Below are 15,555 nucleotides of genomic sequence, written 5' to 3'. Positions count from 1 at the left end.
GCCCGGCTATTTTTTGGTTGCAGCCGTCATTGTTGTTTGGCGGGTCCGGGCTGGGGATTCGAACCTGCCACCTTAGGTGTAGGTGGCTGGCGCCTTAGCCGGTTGAGCTATAGGTGCCAAGCCGGGAAGCACTCTTGAGAGTGACGGTATAAACTTACACCCACCTCAAGGACACCAGGCATTGATACATTCACTTGCATGACAGCTCTGGCCTTTTGTATAAGTACAAAGAGTGTTTTCTGTTTTATACACTCCTCTTCCAGATTAACTACTTTTGATCTCTTTAGTTTACTAAAACATTTTTAGCTAGCCAGCTTTTGTGAACTATACTGACATTTTTAAATAAAAATTTAAATTTTGAGCAAATTACTCAAATGTCAAGTAAAAAATAGTCTGGCAACCCAAAGTGACAGTCCAACTTTCTTTTCAAATAGATTAAGAGAAATAAATGCAATTAGTCTAAAGCATGATTCCTCTGGAAAATATGAAAATATTTCTGAATATGGTTTTACTTCTGAGTACATTTATGTAGCATTAAATGTCATCTCAAGTTTGCAAAATACAAGGTTTTCTATGGATTATTGGATAGCGATCATGATAATCTCTCTAGCTTACCTTACCAAAGTAGTACACAAATACTGTATCTGACTGGATAATATCATGCCTCAGACATAAATAAGACAATTGAAATTTTGAGATTAAGATGTGACAGGTGTTGATGAACATAAATAGAAAATAAACAAGAGTGCTGAATATTTAATCAACTCACGTAGTATAAACTGACGTAAATGTCTATCACTTTTTTAAAAACTCTTCATAGTTTTATTTCACTAACTTCAGGTCCAATTTCCGCAACTGTGCCCATTTATTATCCTTGCATGTGTTCCCAAAATGGTAGTACCAAAAGATTTGTAGGTCAGGGAGAGAAGACCACTTTAAGCAGCACTGCATTTGCTCATCTTCCACCAGGCAACGGAGTTGAGCATCTGACAGTTCAACAAAACCAAGCTTTAATAGCATCCAGGAGAGCAGACGGGCTAACCAGACCGTAGATGCTCTTCCATTTGTCAAAATCAAACCCGAGAAAGCCTACTCTATGCAGATATAAAAGGCCGATATTCATCTTTTCTTTTCCTGTTGCCGTAACATTTTTCTTCTTTTAATTATCCTATCATGCAGTTTCTCTGTCCTTCCTTTAGTCCACCTCCTCCGATTGCACAGGTCGGCTGCAAATGCCAAGGAGTTGATGAACTCGGTTCACCCACTGCTAACAATTTCTCAGTTTCTGAGAGAGACAGCAAGTTTCTCAAGTCTTGTTTGTTGGCAACTTTAAGTACAGGGACTGCTTTTCTGATATTCTATTTATTTTATGAAGTTGTTTTGGCTTCTTCCCTCCTTTCCACATCAACAGAGTCCCCAACAAACACAATGCCATCTGTGCATCCGGTATGTGACTTCCACAGGGGCCTTAATTTCTCCTGACCACCCACATCTCAGAAGTGAAAAGTGAAAACTGTTCTAGAATTTCCTAATGTTACCTTAATTTTCCCAGTGTTAAATCCTTTGGTAGGTACAGTGTTTACAAATTCATTGAATGCAGCCTGTATAAAACAATTGTCTTTCCATTATAGTCAAACCCAGAATAACAATGTGAAAGGACTAAAATGAACAGGCTGGACAGGATAGAATCTGGTCGGACAGTCCATCCCCCATTTCTAGCTGCAGTAAGTGTCCCAAATTGAAATGCTTTCTTCTTGTTGCTTTAGAGCTTCTCTTCCTAGGTGATCAGCTGTAAGACTTGTGGCAAACAGTCCCGGCCTCCTCCAAACTCAACATCTCTCAGCCACTTGAGCCGCACTGACACCTGTCTGTGGGCACCAGTGAGGCCTGGGAGGTAGGGGACACTTTAAACATGACTATGAAGAATTCTGATTTTTGCATTGTATCAACTGCTACTGGCATAGGAAGCATACAAATATTTAACAAAAACAAATGTAAGTCCCAATGAAACTGTAAGCAAAATTACTTTTATTTTCATAAATAGATAACTCATTATACAAACACCACTTTTAGCAGAACTATGTTAGCTGCATTGCTTGGTATGAAATGCATGTAATATTTAACACAATCTTTCCACAACCTTCATGCAACTTCTTTACATTTGATAATTCCCCAAAATTTCCAACACCATTTCAAAAAATTAATCAGATAGTTTAGTCACCAAGTATCACTTTCGCTGAGTCAACAGTTATTACCTGCTCACGTCAAATATGCCTATTGATTTGAAGAAGTATCAGTTACTTACTGCAGAAGTACTGAGCATATTACACATTTCCATTTGATAAACTGTAGTATAATCCTCAAGAACGTCAATGTGGAAATTTATAAGTAGGTTACTAAGCACTAGTAACTAAGATAAACAGGCCCTATAGGCAGAGTAAAGAGCTAGTAGCAAGTACTGCTTAACGTTTTATCAGTGTGTGGCATACAGCAGATGATTTTATATTACTAAACACAACAGTGAAATTTAAATTTTTTTCTATGGACAGCAAAATGAAATAATTAAGCCACTTATTCTGTAAACTGCAGCCTCATATTAAATATACTATAAGCAATAATTAGCATGTGTATATGAAGGGAAAAAATCTGACTTTATGTAGCTTTTATTAAGGAGTGTAAACTACAACATATGATTTAAATAATCATTTATGTGAGCCCAATACTGATTCAGATAGGCATAATCTAGTCATTCTACATAATGAAATGTTCATTTCTGTTTCAGTACTTTGTGCAAATGTTATTTCTCACAAGGTTGTGATTCAATAGTTTATCTATGTAACTGCCCAGCACAATACCTAGCACAGAGTAGGCTCTCAGTATAGGTTACTTACATTATTTCTATTAAGTCAATCAATGTCATTTATAATAGGAAAATTATCTAATGCCCTAGAATAATCAAAAGATAAACCTACAGATGTGACTTTTATTAAAGTATGATGCATCTAATATTTCCCAAGTTTGTATCTATACTAAATTGTCTCAAATATTACAATCTATATTTCAGGTCATACAATATCTATGTTTGTTTTCTACATTTTTGTTATGTCCTTTGGCCTAAAGTAATACAGTCCTGACAGGATGTGTTAGAAAATCATATAAAAACAATGCACACTGAGATCAGGAAACAAAGGCATTTTACTGTAACTTCTTTAACATAGAAGTAGAAAATTACCAGTGTAATTCAGGACAACCTATCTCATTTAAGTTTCAAGTTTTTTCTTTACATCATGCAATATATCACTTCTTCAAAAAACATGTCCATTCTTACTATCTCCTCCATATAGAAACAGTAAGAACTGTTACAAAGTTCTGTCCTCTAAGTAAAAAACCCACTAGAAAAGGTATTTGTAAAAATCATTGTAGGAGTACTAAGACTGAATGAAGCCCCGGGTCCTAGAATAGGAATACCCTTTCAAAAGTCTTAACATACTTATAAACACCAATGTTTAAAATAAATTATAGATTCTAATAAATGTAAAAGGTTTGGTATGATGGTTTTCTGATCTTTGAGGGACTTTTTTTCCCCATCGTAAAAGAGAAGTAACTCAGAATATGCCAAGTCTCTGTTCCAATTAACACAATGGTAAGGAACTCTGTTAACAAGTTAACTCCTGCTGGGCGTGGTGGTTTATACCTGTAATCCTAGCACTTTGCAAGTCTGAGGCAGGAGGACCGTTTGAGGCCAGGAGTTTGAGAACAGCCTGAGCAATAGAGTGAACCTCCCAACTTGTCAAAAAATAAAAAAAAGTAGCCAGACGTGGTGGCACACACCTGTAGTGGCAGCTACTCAGGATGCTGAGGCAGGAGGGTGAGTTGAACCTGAAAGTTTGAGGTTATGGTGAGCTAGGACCACACCATTACACTCTAGCCTGGGCAACAAAGTGAGACTATGTCAAAAAACAAAGAACAAAACAAACCCACATATCAGGAACTTTAATATTAACAACAAAAAAACCCAAACAAAAAACTAATTTCTGGCATTCTTCTGTTATCAAGTAAGAGAAATATTTTTGTGAAGATAGAAAAACAGACCTGAAATGATATGATTTGGGCTATATTAGCCTGAAACTTACTACTACCAAGAGTTCCAAAAAAAAGACCCAACCCTTGAATATACCCTTTAGAGACACAACAAAATCTTTCAAATGTTGTCCTGATTAAAAAGGAAAATCCAAAAGCAAAGTGTAAAATATCTTCACTATATTAAAAATCAAGAATAAACTGAAGGCAGATTCCCTCTGAATGTAATAATTATTCTATAGGCTTCAGAGAAATCATTTTGAGAAATATAGACTAAAGTTCTGTGGTTTATCTTATTTGCTAGTAGAGAAATTCTAAGTGCACACTGCAGTTGAGGCGTATTTTAGGAGATGCTGCAGCCAGTGTCCTTTTGAGGTTTGATATCTGGCTCTTTCACAGGTTTTACTTCTTCTTCTGGTTTGGGTTTGGTCTAGAGAGAAAGAAAAATATAATCGAAATACATAAACTAAGATTCTAAAAACAAACACTTGATCTTTTCTACTTCAGACTTTTAAAAGACACTATGTTAAATTATATAACACTGATATTAACAGAGCTATTCCAGAAGCCACGTATCAATCCATTTAAAAACATAATTAGAAAGAAACATTTCAGTAAAGGAAAACCTAGTCTCGTAGGCAAAAATCAAGCTAACAGTACTCCCACTACACACTATTTTGAGTGATGAATCTATGCATGTAGAACCCTAAAGTTTAGAAATCTCTAAACTCCGCTATGTCTTTTGCAGGGTGTCCAATTTTTACCTTTTTTAAAGATTTTTTTGAGACAGAGCCTCAAGCTATCCCCCTGGGTAGAGTGCTGTGGCATCACAGCTCACAGCAACCTCCAACTCCTGGGCTCAAGCAAGTCTCCTGCCTCAGCCTCCCGAGTAGCTGGGACCACAGGCACCCGCCACAACGCCCGGCTATTTTTTTTTTGGTTGCAGCCATCATTGTTGTTTGGCGAGCCCAGGCTGGATTTGAACCCGTCACCTTAGGTGTATGTGACTTGCGCCTTAGCCACTTGAGCCACAGGCGTCGAGCCTCCAACTTTTTTTTTTCTGTCACAAACTGGAAGAATAAGAGTTGTTGTGGGACACATAGTAAATACACAGATACTAATAAAAGCTGATGAGCAAAAAAATAAATGTCCATGCTTACTTTTCATATCTAAGACCACAAACAAGCAAAAAAGTCCTCAAAATCTGTATGCGGCTAGTGGGCTTAGGTTGGACATAAAGATGGTTATTTTAGGGAATAATGTTTTTCAGTATGGGAAGAAAATTATATAAAAATGATCCAATTTTAAGGAAGGCATTATGGCTACAAAATAGTTCTATTCCTTTTGTCAAAGATTCCCTAGTATTTTGGTGGTTAGACCTCAAAATTTCCACTTAATCCAACATTTGATTTAGAACACCAAGAAGTACTTAGATATGAATAAAAGAATTTATATTTTACCCCTGGATTCATGGAATCCTTAAATTAGGCTAAGATGTCTTGCAGTAAGCTAAATCTAAACAGAGTATTGCCATAGCAATATAAACATGGGTAACTTTTTTTTCTTCCACACTCTTTGTTAAGAGGCACTGACAAGTTATAAAAAGGTAACACAATGTGTTAAACAGAGTGTCATTCAATTATGTAGGAAATCAGAAAACATATAGGCCCAGAGGTCTCATCTCTCAGTCTTCTGTGACAGATCACACCAAGTATTGTAATCAGACAAACATATAGATACATATAAATAGAGAAAAATATCAAAGTGCTAACTCTAAATTTTCTTTTTAAACTTTTGTGAATGGAAAGAAAAAAACCCAATCTCTTACACTGTCATCTTTGGGTCTCTTGGTGAGATCAAATGCAGCCAATGTTTCTGGTGTCCAGTGGGCACTTGTGGGAGGAAATTTGAAAGGTACAGGCTCTACAAGACCATAATTTGCTTTGAGTTCCAGTTGTGGGGCTTCCGTTGGAATTTTTTGAAAGTAACTGCAAATAACAATTCATATAACCATTTGTGTACTCAGTAACTATTTGAGTGCGTCATATGTTCAAGGTTCTGTTCAAGAAGATGACAATTTACTGATGAATAAGAGACTCCTCTGCCTCAAGTAGGTAAGTAATTGACAAAGTCAAGAAACCTTCCCAATTACAAAGCAATGTCATCGGAGCTGTCGATGATGGAGGCAGTGCGAATTTAGAATGCAAAAGAGGGAAACCCAGGTTTGGAGGTTCAGTGACTTTCTAAAATAAGTGACTAAAGCCGAACTAGGTATGTTTAAGAAGTGAAAGGCTCAGTATGACGAGATGAAGAATATAAAGGGGAGAATGTAAAAAGATAAAAACAAGGTAAAGATTAATTCTACCAACGCACATAGGTGGTGATTTACAGTTTGAACAACACTGATTTAATATTGGGAAATCACTTCAAAGAACAAGGAAAGACCAAGAGAACATTAATCTTCCTGCTATAAAGCTAAAACCAGAGTGAGATGAATATGTAAAGGAACTGAGAAGAGATTTAAAACAGAGAAAAACAGCAGAGAAACAGTTAAGAGAAAGTGAAGAGAGTATAAGACTATGTCCTAATGATGAAGGCTGTATGTTAACAATTCATATTTGCTTTCATATTATCATTAGAGGAGAATAAAAGGCTCTAACAATTGAACTTTATCACTCATTACGCATAATAGAAACCATAACTAAAATACTAACATTCTAATATAATTCTAACTGAACATAGTAGTAGTAGTACTGCAATAATATTAAGCTGTACTCACATAAACCCATTTTCTCTCTGACATTTTTCTAGGGTATTCTTCACAAGGTTTCCAAGTTTCCTAAAGAACAAATGTCCTGAAGGTTTAACTGTTGGCCCAGGTCCTTTGGTTTCTCCGTATTCTTTACATAGTGCTTCTGCCTTTGCATAAACTGCATGTGAAAAAGATAATCTTTTGACTATAATTAACATTGTTTATTTATACTTACAGGCTTTAAATCGAAGATAGTTAGAGTTTTACTGCTCTTTACCCAGTATAGTAGCAATACCGATAACAATACTATTAGTGGAAGGTGGGTGTGCTCTACAGGTTCTAGAATTTTTGTGCGTGTGTGTGTGAGACAGGGACACACTGTCACCCAGGCTAGAATGCAGTGGCATCATCATAGCTCTCTGCAACCTCAAACTCCTGGGCTAAAGCAATTCTCCCGAGTTAGCCTTTTGAGTAGCTGGGACTATAGGCATGTATTACTACATCTGGCTAATTTTTAATTTTTGTAGAGCCAGGGTCTCACTCTTGCCTCAGGCTGGTCTTGAAATCCTGGCTTCAAGCAATCCTCCTACCCTGACCTCCCAAAGTACTAGGATTATAAGCACAAGCCACTGCACTGAGCTCTGGGCTGTTTTTTAAACATTTTTTTCTTTGCTCCAATTACCTTATCCATTCCCATTTCCTTTCATGCACTCACTCAAAATCTCTAACCACCTATCCCCCTTTATGATAAAACATTTATTTTTTAAAAGGGAGATAATATCTTGGCAGGGATACTTACATTTTTCTGCTTCTTGGAGAGACCTGATTGCTTCTCCACATTTGTCACTAGCCAACAAAGTCTGACCATGATAACAGAAAGCCTGACAAAATAAATGAATTTGTATTCATTCTCTCCTCACATGATGCTTTTCACTATGATTGTTTTGTACATGTGCCAGATAAATCAATGTCTTTATCCATTGTTTGAGGTATCAATTCAATCTTATTTGAGTAAGCTCTGTTCATATAAAAGATAGAATTATGTCAAGGCTTAAGCCAAAATAGCCTTCTAACCATGTCCTAAGAATAAAGGTTTTTTGCTGAAATCTGTATTTAAAATTAGGAATTAATAGATAAAGGAGGAAATTATTGTGCTAACACAGGAGTGAGCGTTTTGAAGTTAAGAACTAAGGAAGTTTTAAGATAAATGCATCGGCCCAGGAGTTTATTCCTTAAATGTCCACATCTACGTCAAGGATTGCACAAGATCTTGCACAGTCTACTCGAAAACAGATATTTTCATACAAATATCCACTTGGATCTGAAAAAGGTTTCTGACGAACTCTCACATGACACTCTCATCAATAAAACAAGTTTGGTAAGGATAGCAGACTAATAAGTAATTCCAAAATGATGCTTATTGATGGCTCTTTACCAACTAGGTGATTATTGTGTGGTATGTCTTATGATTAGAATTAGTAAATATCTTACTCAATGTATAGGATGAAACAATTGAAAGAATTCTTATTAAAAATGCAGAAAGTGCCAACCTGGAAGTGGGTTTTGAATCAAACAGTGATTCTATTGCTATAAGCCAGTTCTACAACTCTACATCATCTCTTTCTACCACTTGGTGGACAATGGCCGCACTGACTAACAGTGAGCATTTACTGAAAGCTGTCTCTTATCGGTACAATGCTAATGAAGACTTTGGTGAGATGACAGGCCTAGTACTCCAAAGGCTGGAAAAATAATAATTTATGCTGTTTTTAGGGTTGTAAATACTTACATAAGCTGTGTAGAAACACATTTTCAAGTGAAGATATTTTCTCCATTTAGCAGAATATGAAGGCTCCAAACTGGATAAAGCATGATCTAAAGTTACATTTTAAAAAGCAAAATATAATTTCACCCTGATTCACTAGAAGACTTTTAGTTCATGTGTTCTGATGCTAAAAGCAGAATGCCATGAAAGGCTAAAACTCAAGCACTTACACATTAAAAAACAAAAAACCTTTCTTTACTTAAAGCGATTTATTTTCCCGTAACAATACATTAAGCTACATAAACTTGGTTAAATACTATAGTACCTCTCTGATTTAATGCTTAATTTAAGTTAAAGCTGATAAAAACAGGCTATAACCAAGAACTTCAAAGTAAATACTGTTTATGCTGCCATATTATCTATATAAATGCTATATAAATTGCTATATTTATAGCAACACATAGTCGTCTAGTCATTCAAGTCAGAAACATGGAGGATACCTCCTCTCATTTACCTCCTCCACCATATCCTTGTATTATACAAACATTCCCTCACATACCCTTCTGCCAAACATCTCTCAAATCTTTCTTGCTCTCCATTTTCTACTTCACTGTCTTTGTCAAAGCTTTCATCACTTCTCCCACATTGTATAAGATTGCTTATGTGCTAAGTCAAATTACTCTTTCACCATAGCAAGCTCATCTCTAGCAATGCAACTACAGAGACCTTTCTTAAATTCAAATCCATTTACTCAAACTTACTTTTTATCAGTACCAAATGTCTGCAAAATAAAAGCCAAAGGTTTAAAAACCAATTTTACCTTTTTTTTTTTTTTTGAGACAGAGTTTTTGTTGCCCTCAGTAGAGTGCCGTAGCATCATGGCTCAGAGGAACCTTAAACTCTTGGGCTCAAGTGCTTCTCTTGCCTCGGCCTCCCAAGTAGCTGGGACTATAGGTGCCTGCCACAACGCCTGGCTATTTTTAGACATAGGGTCTCACCCTTGCACAGGTTGGTCTCAAACCCATGAGCTCAGGCAATCCACCTGTCTCAGTCTCCCAGAGTGCTAGGATTACAGGTGTGAGCCGCTGCACCCAGCCTTTATCACTTATCGTGTATTTTAGCTAAGAGCAACTGTCTTAAGGTTCCTGACTATGCTAAGTTTGTTCCTATCTCTATACTTACTATAGAATGCTCTACACTCCCTTATGCTAAAGAGGGGTTCAATCTGTGCCCAGGATGCATGCTGATTTTGTGATGACTTTTTTGTTTACCTGTGTTGTCGGATATCAAGTATGCACAGTCTTTTTTTGCTAATCAGCTTTTGTTAGTGTTTATGTATTTTATCATGTGGCCTAAGACAACGTTTATTCTTCCAGTGTGTGGCAATAAAGAAAAAAAGGTTGGACACTCCTCCTAAAGCTTCCTAGAAAAACTTAACACTTTTATTATACTTGGCAAGGGTAAAACGCTATCATTCTCTGAAAGTCCGTCTCTAGCATGCCCCAGCTGTTTAGACTGTTTCACTGCTGTACTGTCTTACTTCAAGATGTAATAATGTGCTTATGTGTTTGTTCCTTCCCTAAACTGAGAACCTGTTCTATTTATCTCTCCTCAGCAACTAAAACAGTAATGATCTCAAAAATGAAAACATACGCTTGTTTCCTAAATAAATGAATGAAAAGAGAAGCCAATCTGAGGTACAACCACTTTTTTTGAGACACAGTCTCACTCTGTTGCCCTAGGCTACAGTATGGTGGTGTCACAGCTCTCAGCAACCTTGAACTTCAGAGCTCAAGTGATCTTCTTACCTCAGCCTACTGAGTTGCTTGGACTACATGCGCTGGGCACAACACCCAGCTATTTTTTTCTATTTTTACGTAGAGATAGGGTCTTGCTCAGGCTGGTCTCAAACTCCTGAGCTCAGGCAATCCACTTGCCTCGTTTTCCCAAAATCTTAGGATTATAGGCATAAGCCACCATTATGGCTCAGTCTCAACCTATTGATTTTAGTTTCTTGTCTAAATAAGATTGTCATAAAGACCAGAAAATTAAAAAATAAAAAAAAATTTTTTAAAGCTGTATAATTATCATCACTGGTTAAAAAGAACAGCATTATCCATTTCATTGCAAGTTACATAGCATATCAACAGTTTACTTTAAAAAGATTAAATAATGAAGATATTCCAGTTTTGCAAATAAGAATCTGAGATTCTTTTTGTTTTGTTCCCTGTTAAGTCAAGAGCAAATCAATTTGAAAATCTAAAGACTAAAACTGTTAACAACAGAATTACAAGCTTACCAGCTTTTTGATAGAAATTGGCTGTTTCATATGCCAGTGCAGCAATTAGTCCAGGAGCATGTTTTAGTTCAATTGCTCGAGCAATTGTTACTGTAACCAAACACAATAAAGAGATCTTAAATTGTGTTCACTTTTACTCATCTGGATTTCAATTTTAACAGCAAAGGACAGTGACAGTTGTTTTGGGATTTCATTCAGTTTGTTAAAAGTTCTACCATGAAAAGTTAGAGAAAATGCAAACTCAAACGAACAGCACAACACTGAGCTTATTGGTTCTGATACTGTTTCCTCAAATCAATCACCAGACCATTACTACTAGCTAATCACAGAGAATTACTACTACAAAAACAGCATGACATTAATAGGACACAAATACTTTTGAGGAGCACTGGAGTTTGAAATAGAGAAACAAAAGCCCACACGTTTCTTTACGGTTTAACATAAGTTCCATTGTTTCCTGCCAGTTAAAGGTAAAAACTTTAAGGTAAGCCACATAATGAAAGAGGAAAGATAAGTTTAAAAATTGATTTTGTATTGTCAGAAATGATATGAAATCAAAATTTTCTTAAAAAGAGTCATTAAACTATAAGACCTTTCCTTTTTTTTTTTTGCAGTTTTTGGCCGGGGCTGGGTTTGAACCCGCCACCTCCGGCACATGGGGCTGGCGCCCTACTCCTTTGAGCCACAGGTGCTGCCCTGTAAGACCTTTTCTTGCTAAGAACTGAAGGCCAATCAATGCTAAGGGTAAACTTATTCCTCATTAATTTCTCAAAACCTGAAAATTCCAGCTAATTCTGACCTTAAAAGAAGAATTAAATGCCAATATAGATTTTCTCAGAAAAACAAAAAAACAAAGAACTTTAGAATATTTAAGATACCTTCTTGAGCTTCAGCCTGACACTGGATAATATAAGCTTCTATGAGCCGTCCCTCTAAATCCCTTCCCTTTTCTGCAGGTGTAATAAGTTTGGGGATATGACTTTCCTAAGAAAAAAGAAAAAAAAAGCAAAGGAAGCCAAATTCTATTTTAATCCACTTATTAGAGATGAAGAAAATACAAGTTATGAGACATTGAATTTAAGGATTAACCAGAAATTTAGAGGACAAATAAAAGCTGTGAAAAAAGTGCAACTGTAAACCTAGAATAAAAGTTCCCATATGCTAAAACTTGGCTTTTATAATAACAGGAAATTCAGGAACAAAATTTGGGTCCTAATAGATTCCTCAGATATGCAAGCCATACTTTTATCTTGAAAAATGTTTAACTGAATGAAATAGTAACCAAAATTCTCTTTTGCAAGATAGCCTGAATTGTTTATTTACACTAATAAAGATAATAAGAAAAAACACTACAATTCTTAACCTAAGTCAGAATCACAAATTTTTAATAACTGTAAAAGCATCTTATTTTATCAATCCAACACGGCCTCCAGGAATTCCACCTTCAGTAAACAGTGGTTTAATCAGAATCAAGCAGGGGAAATTCTGTCTGGACACATTATTTTTCTTACAATCCCCATCACATTTCCAGGAAATTTACTATAATTAAATTTAGCAGTGACTGCCTCGCTACTGCTTTCACTGCAATCCAGAGAATGCGATCAAAAGTTAAAGTTTATGGAATCATGACTGGTCCTGCCCACTGCTGCAGAGCACATTAAGAAATGGTCAGAAGCATCAATTTTTCTACCTTGTATTCTCCTACCTTTTCGGAGACCAAGAAAAAAGAGCAGAGTATTACAACTTCATTTTCTAATTATAAAGGTCATGAGTGAGGCTAGCATGATGGCTCATGCCTGTAATCCTAGCACTCTGGAAGGCCAAGGCTGCAGGAAGATCATGTGAACTCAGGAGTTCAAGACTAGCCTGAGCAAGAGTGAGACCCCATCTCCACTAAAAATAGAAAAATTAGCTGGGGCTTGTGGCAGGAGCCGGTAGTCCCAGCTGTTCAGGAGGCTGAGGAAGTGCCTCCCAGGAGTTTGTGGTTCCTGTGAGCTAGAGTTATGCCGCGGCACTCTAGCCAAGGGCAACAGAGTGAGGCTCTGTCTGGAAAAAAATAATTAAAGTTAGTAGTGATTTCAAGATTAATATGAAGATATGAAGATATTTAATATTCAACACTGGCTTACTCATCAATAAAGTATTCAAGAAAAGGAAAACAGAACACTAGCACTTTTTACATAATAAAACAATTCTTTCTCCACCCTCCCCCAATTTTTTTCCCCAAGAATTAAAGCATTAAGAATATATTCTTATGTATATATTCTTCATATATATGTATGTGTGTACATATATATATATATTTTATAAATATATATGTAATACACATATATTTTTTTTTTACCTTTAGGTGTTTAAAAATCCCAGCTGCAATTTTTAGGCTTCGATGGACTTCTTTTGCTTCATCTTCTGTTATACTTAAAGACAGTGGTTACATTAATCAGAGGATGAATGTTCATTTGTTATTAAAATTAACAACTAATACATAACTATACATACAAAATTAGTTATTGTGTTTCTCTAAAATAAGGAAAACCACTAGTTTTCTATGGTACCTATACTCATTGCTTATTTTTATCACCAAACTTAAAGATAGTTTTACCTTAGCACATACAATTTGACTTCATTTTCAAATGGTTGCGTATGATATCCATGTATGAACCCTAATCATAATTAACCAATTTCCATTGCCACATTCTTTTTAACTACTTTAAAAGGTGTATTTCATTTCACTTTATAATTCTTTAATCCTTCAAAACATTTCATTATACTTACAAGCCTTTTGTATTTCTTTTTCTGTGAACTTCCTATCATGTCTTTTGCTTATTTTCAATTGATTTCTCTTTGATTTGTAAGCATATATATTGTAAAAATAATTTATTATGTGCCTTGTTTTTGACCAATCTTGTCACTAGCTTTCTAACTTTATCGATGGTATTTTTATGCAGTCTACTATTCAGTCTTTTACTTACAGTTTCTTGGTTTGGAGAGTTTTTTAGAAAGACCTTCCACAAGACAAGACTATTAATTTTTTTTTTCCCTTTAAATACTAGGAACCATAATTCTGACACTTGACATACTAACAGTATCAGGGAAATCTTTCACTTGTCCAAAGTGGTACTTTAACCTTAGTTTTTAAAAATAATGAAGCTCCATATACTTGAAAAATATTACCAATGTATATAACTTTCCCCTTTTAACTTACTTTTCTTTTCCAGCCAGTCTTGAAGCATATTTGGTATACCACAAAGCTACATTAAATCCCATGGAAATTAATTCGAAAACAGCATCCTGTTGGGCACTGGAATTATAAATATGATCATTAAGTTCTGTCAATTAATGAAACATCACTACATGAAGCTTATTTGACATTCAACTCAAAATTACAAAACTATATGCTAACTGGTACACATGAAGGAAGGTTCTTATGTTTAATACAACTGTGGACGTAACACACACACAGGAATTAACAATGAGTAGCTAAATGTAGTGGTCTGGCATGTGCTTCATAGTAATAAGCACGAGAATAATAATTCCCAAAGTTTACTGAATACAGAGTTGCTTTAAAAATATACATTTCTGGCACATAGCCCCAGAAAGCCAGAAAGTCTGAGATGGGGCCCAGAGTCAGTTTTTAAAAGTACTCAGTTGATTCTGAAATAGAGAGTTGATTCTCTTATATGTGTACATTTTACAAAAACGGAATCCAGAGGAGAAATCATTTCAGGCTAGAATGGCGAAAAGCTTAATGGTAATTATCTGAACTGTGCCTTCAAGGATGGCTAGGTGGGAAGCAAAAGGACACCCCCAAATGAGAAAATGATGTTATTAAAGCACAAAAAAGTTTAAGATTTTTCTGATAGAAGTGGTCCAAGGAGCCTGATTGGAACAGATGAAGATGATGTTGAATGCTAAGCCAATCAGGATCTATAAAAAATATCTTGAGAACAAGTATACCATGTTCGCCTGAAAATAAGACACTGTCTTATATTTATTTTTTCTCAAGAAGACACACTAGGGCTTATTTTCAGGGGATGTCTTATCCGCCGCCAAAATGCATGGGTGTGGTTATGCGGATACACTGCATAGCCACGCCCATCACTAGGTCTTATTATCAGGGTAGGGCTTATATTTAACAAATGCATAGAAATCCTGCTAGGGCTTATTTAACACGGTATTTTAAACCTTGTTTAGTCTCTGTTACATTCTATTACTAAATATGACAAAGATGGCAAATAAGATATTTATGTATGCACTATATTCTTGCTAGAGCCTGACATTCTTTATACCTCATCTCATTTATATCATGAAGAGGTAATATCCTCATTTTACATATGTAATACCAAGATACAGAAAAGTAACCCAAAGGGAATAACAAATCAGAATTATGACTCTATTTTGTACTTTTTATTTACTTGTTGCCCCTCTCTTTGAAGGAATAGAGACATGGCAACATTTTAGATTAAAAACAAATTATTATAAAATATGTAGTAATTAAAAATAATTTATATCACCCTCAATAGAGTGCTGTGGTACCACAGCACACAGCAACCTCAAACTCTAGGGCTTAAGTGATTCTCTTGCCTCAGCCTCCCAAGTAGCTGGGACTACAGGTGCACACCACAATGCCCAGCTATTTTTTTTTTTTTTTGAGACAGA

The 15,555-nt window shown here is 35.8% G+C and overlaps 1 protein-coding gene and 1 pseudogene across 2 annotated transcripts in view; both read right to left on the bottom strand.

Moving 5' to 3' along the window:
- Positions 1 to 1,119: 1,119 nt before the first annotated feature.
- LOC111725647 lies at positions 1,120 to 1,779 on the bottom strand (annotated as a pseudogene).
- Positions 1,780 to 4,362: 2,583 nt separating this feature from the next.
- Positions 4,363 to 15,555, bottom strand: part of BROX (BRO1 domain and CAAX motif containing) — a 21,994-nt gene continuing 10,801 nt past the window's right edge. For both annotated transcript variants that reach the window (XM_012805891.2, XM_023513919.1), the window contains exons 5-13: positions 14,102 to 14,197; positions 13,241 to 13,313; positions 11,775 to 11,880; positions 10,897 to 10,986; positions 8,622 to 8,707; positions 7,632 to 7,713; positions 6,860 to 7,010; positions 5,909 to 6,068; positions 4,363 to 4,510 (exon numbers count right to left, since the gene is read on the bottom strand). In XM_012805891.2, the coding sequence (XP_012661345.1) occupies positions 4,424 to 4,510; positions 5,909 to 6,068; positions 6,860 to 7,010; positions 7,632 to 7,713; positions 8,622 to 8,707; positions 10,897 to 10,986; positions 11,775 to 11,880; positions 13,241 to 13,313; positions 14,102 to 14,197 (931 nt within the window). In that variant the 3' untranslated portion in view covers positions 4,363 to 4,423. The remainder of the gene's footprint in view (positions 4,511 to 5,908; positions 6,069 to 6,859; positions 7,011 to 7,631; positions 7,714 to 8,621; positions 8,708 to 10,896; positions 10,987 to 11,774; positions 11,881 to 13,240; positions 13,314 to 14,101; positions 14,198 to 15,555) is intronic.

Source organism: Otolemur garnettii, unplaced genomic scaffold, assembly GCF_000181295.1.
Source record: "Otolemur garnettii isolate 467f Iridium unplaced genomic scaffold, OtoGar3 scaffold00045, whole genome shotgun sequence".
Classification (NCBI taxonomy): domain Eukaryota; kingdom Metazoa; phylum Chordata; class Mammalia; order Primates; family Galagidae; genus Otolemur; species Otolemur garnettii.
This window is presented reverse-complemented; position numbering and strand designations above follow the sequence as displayed.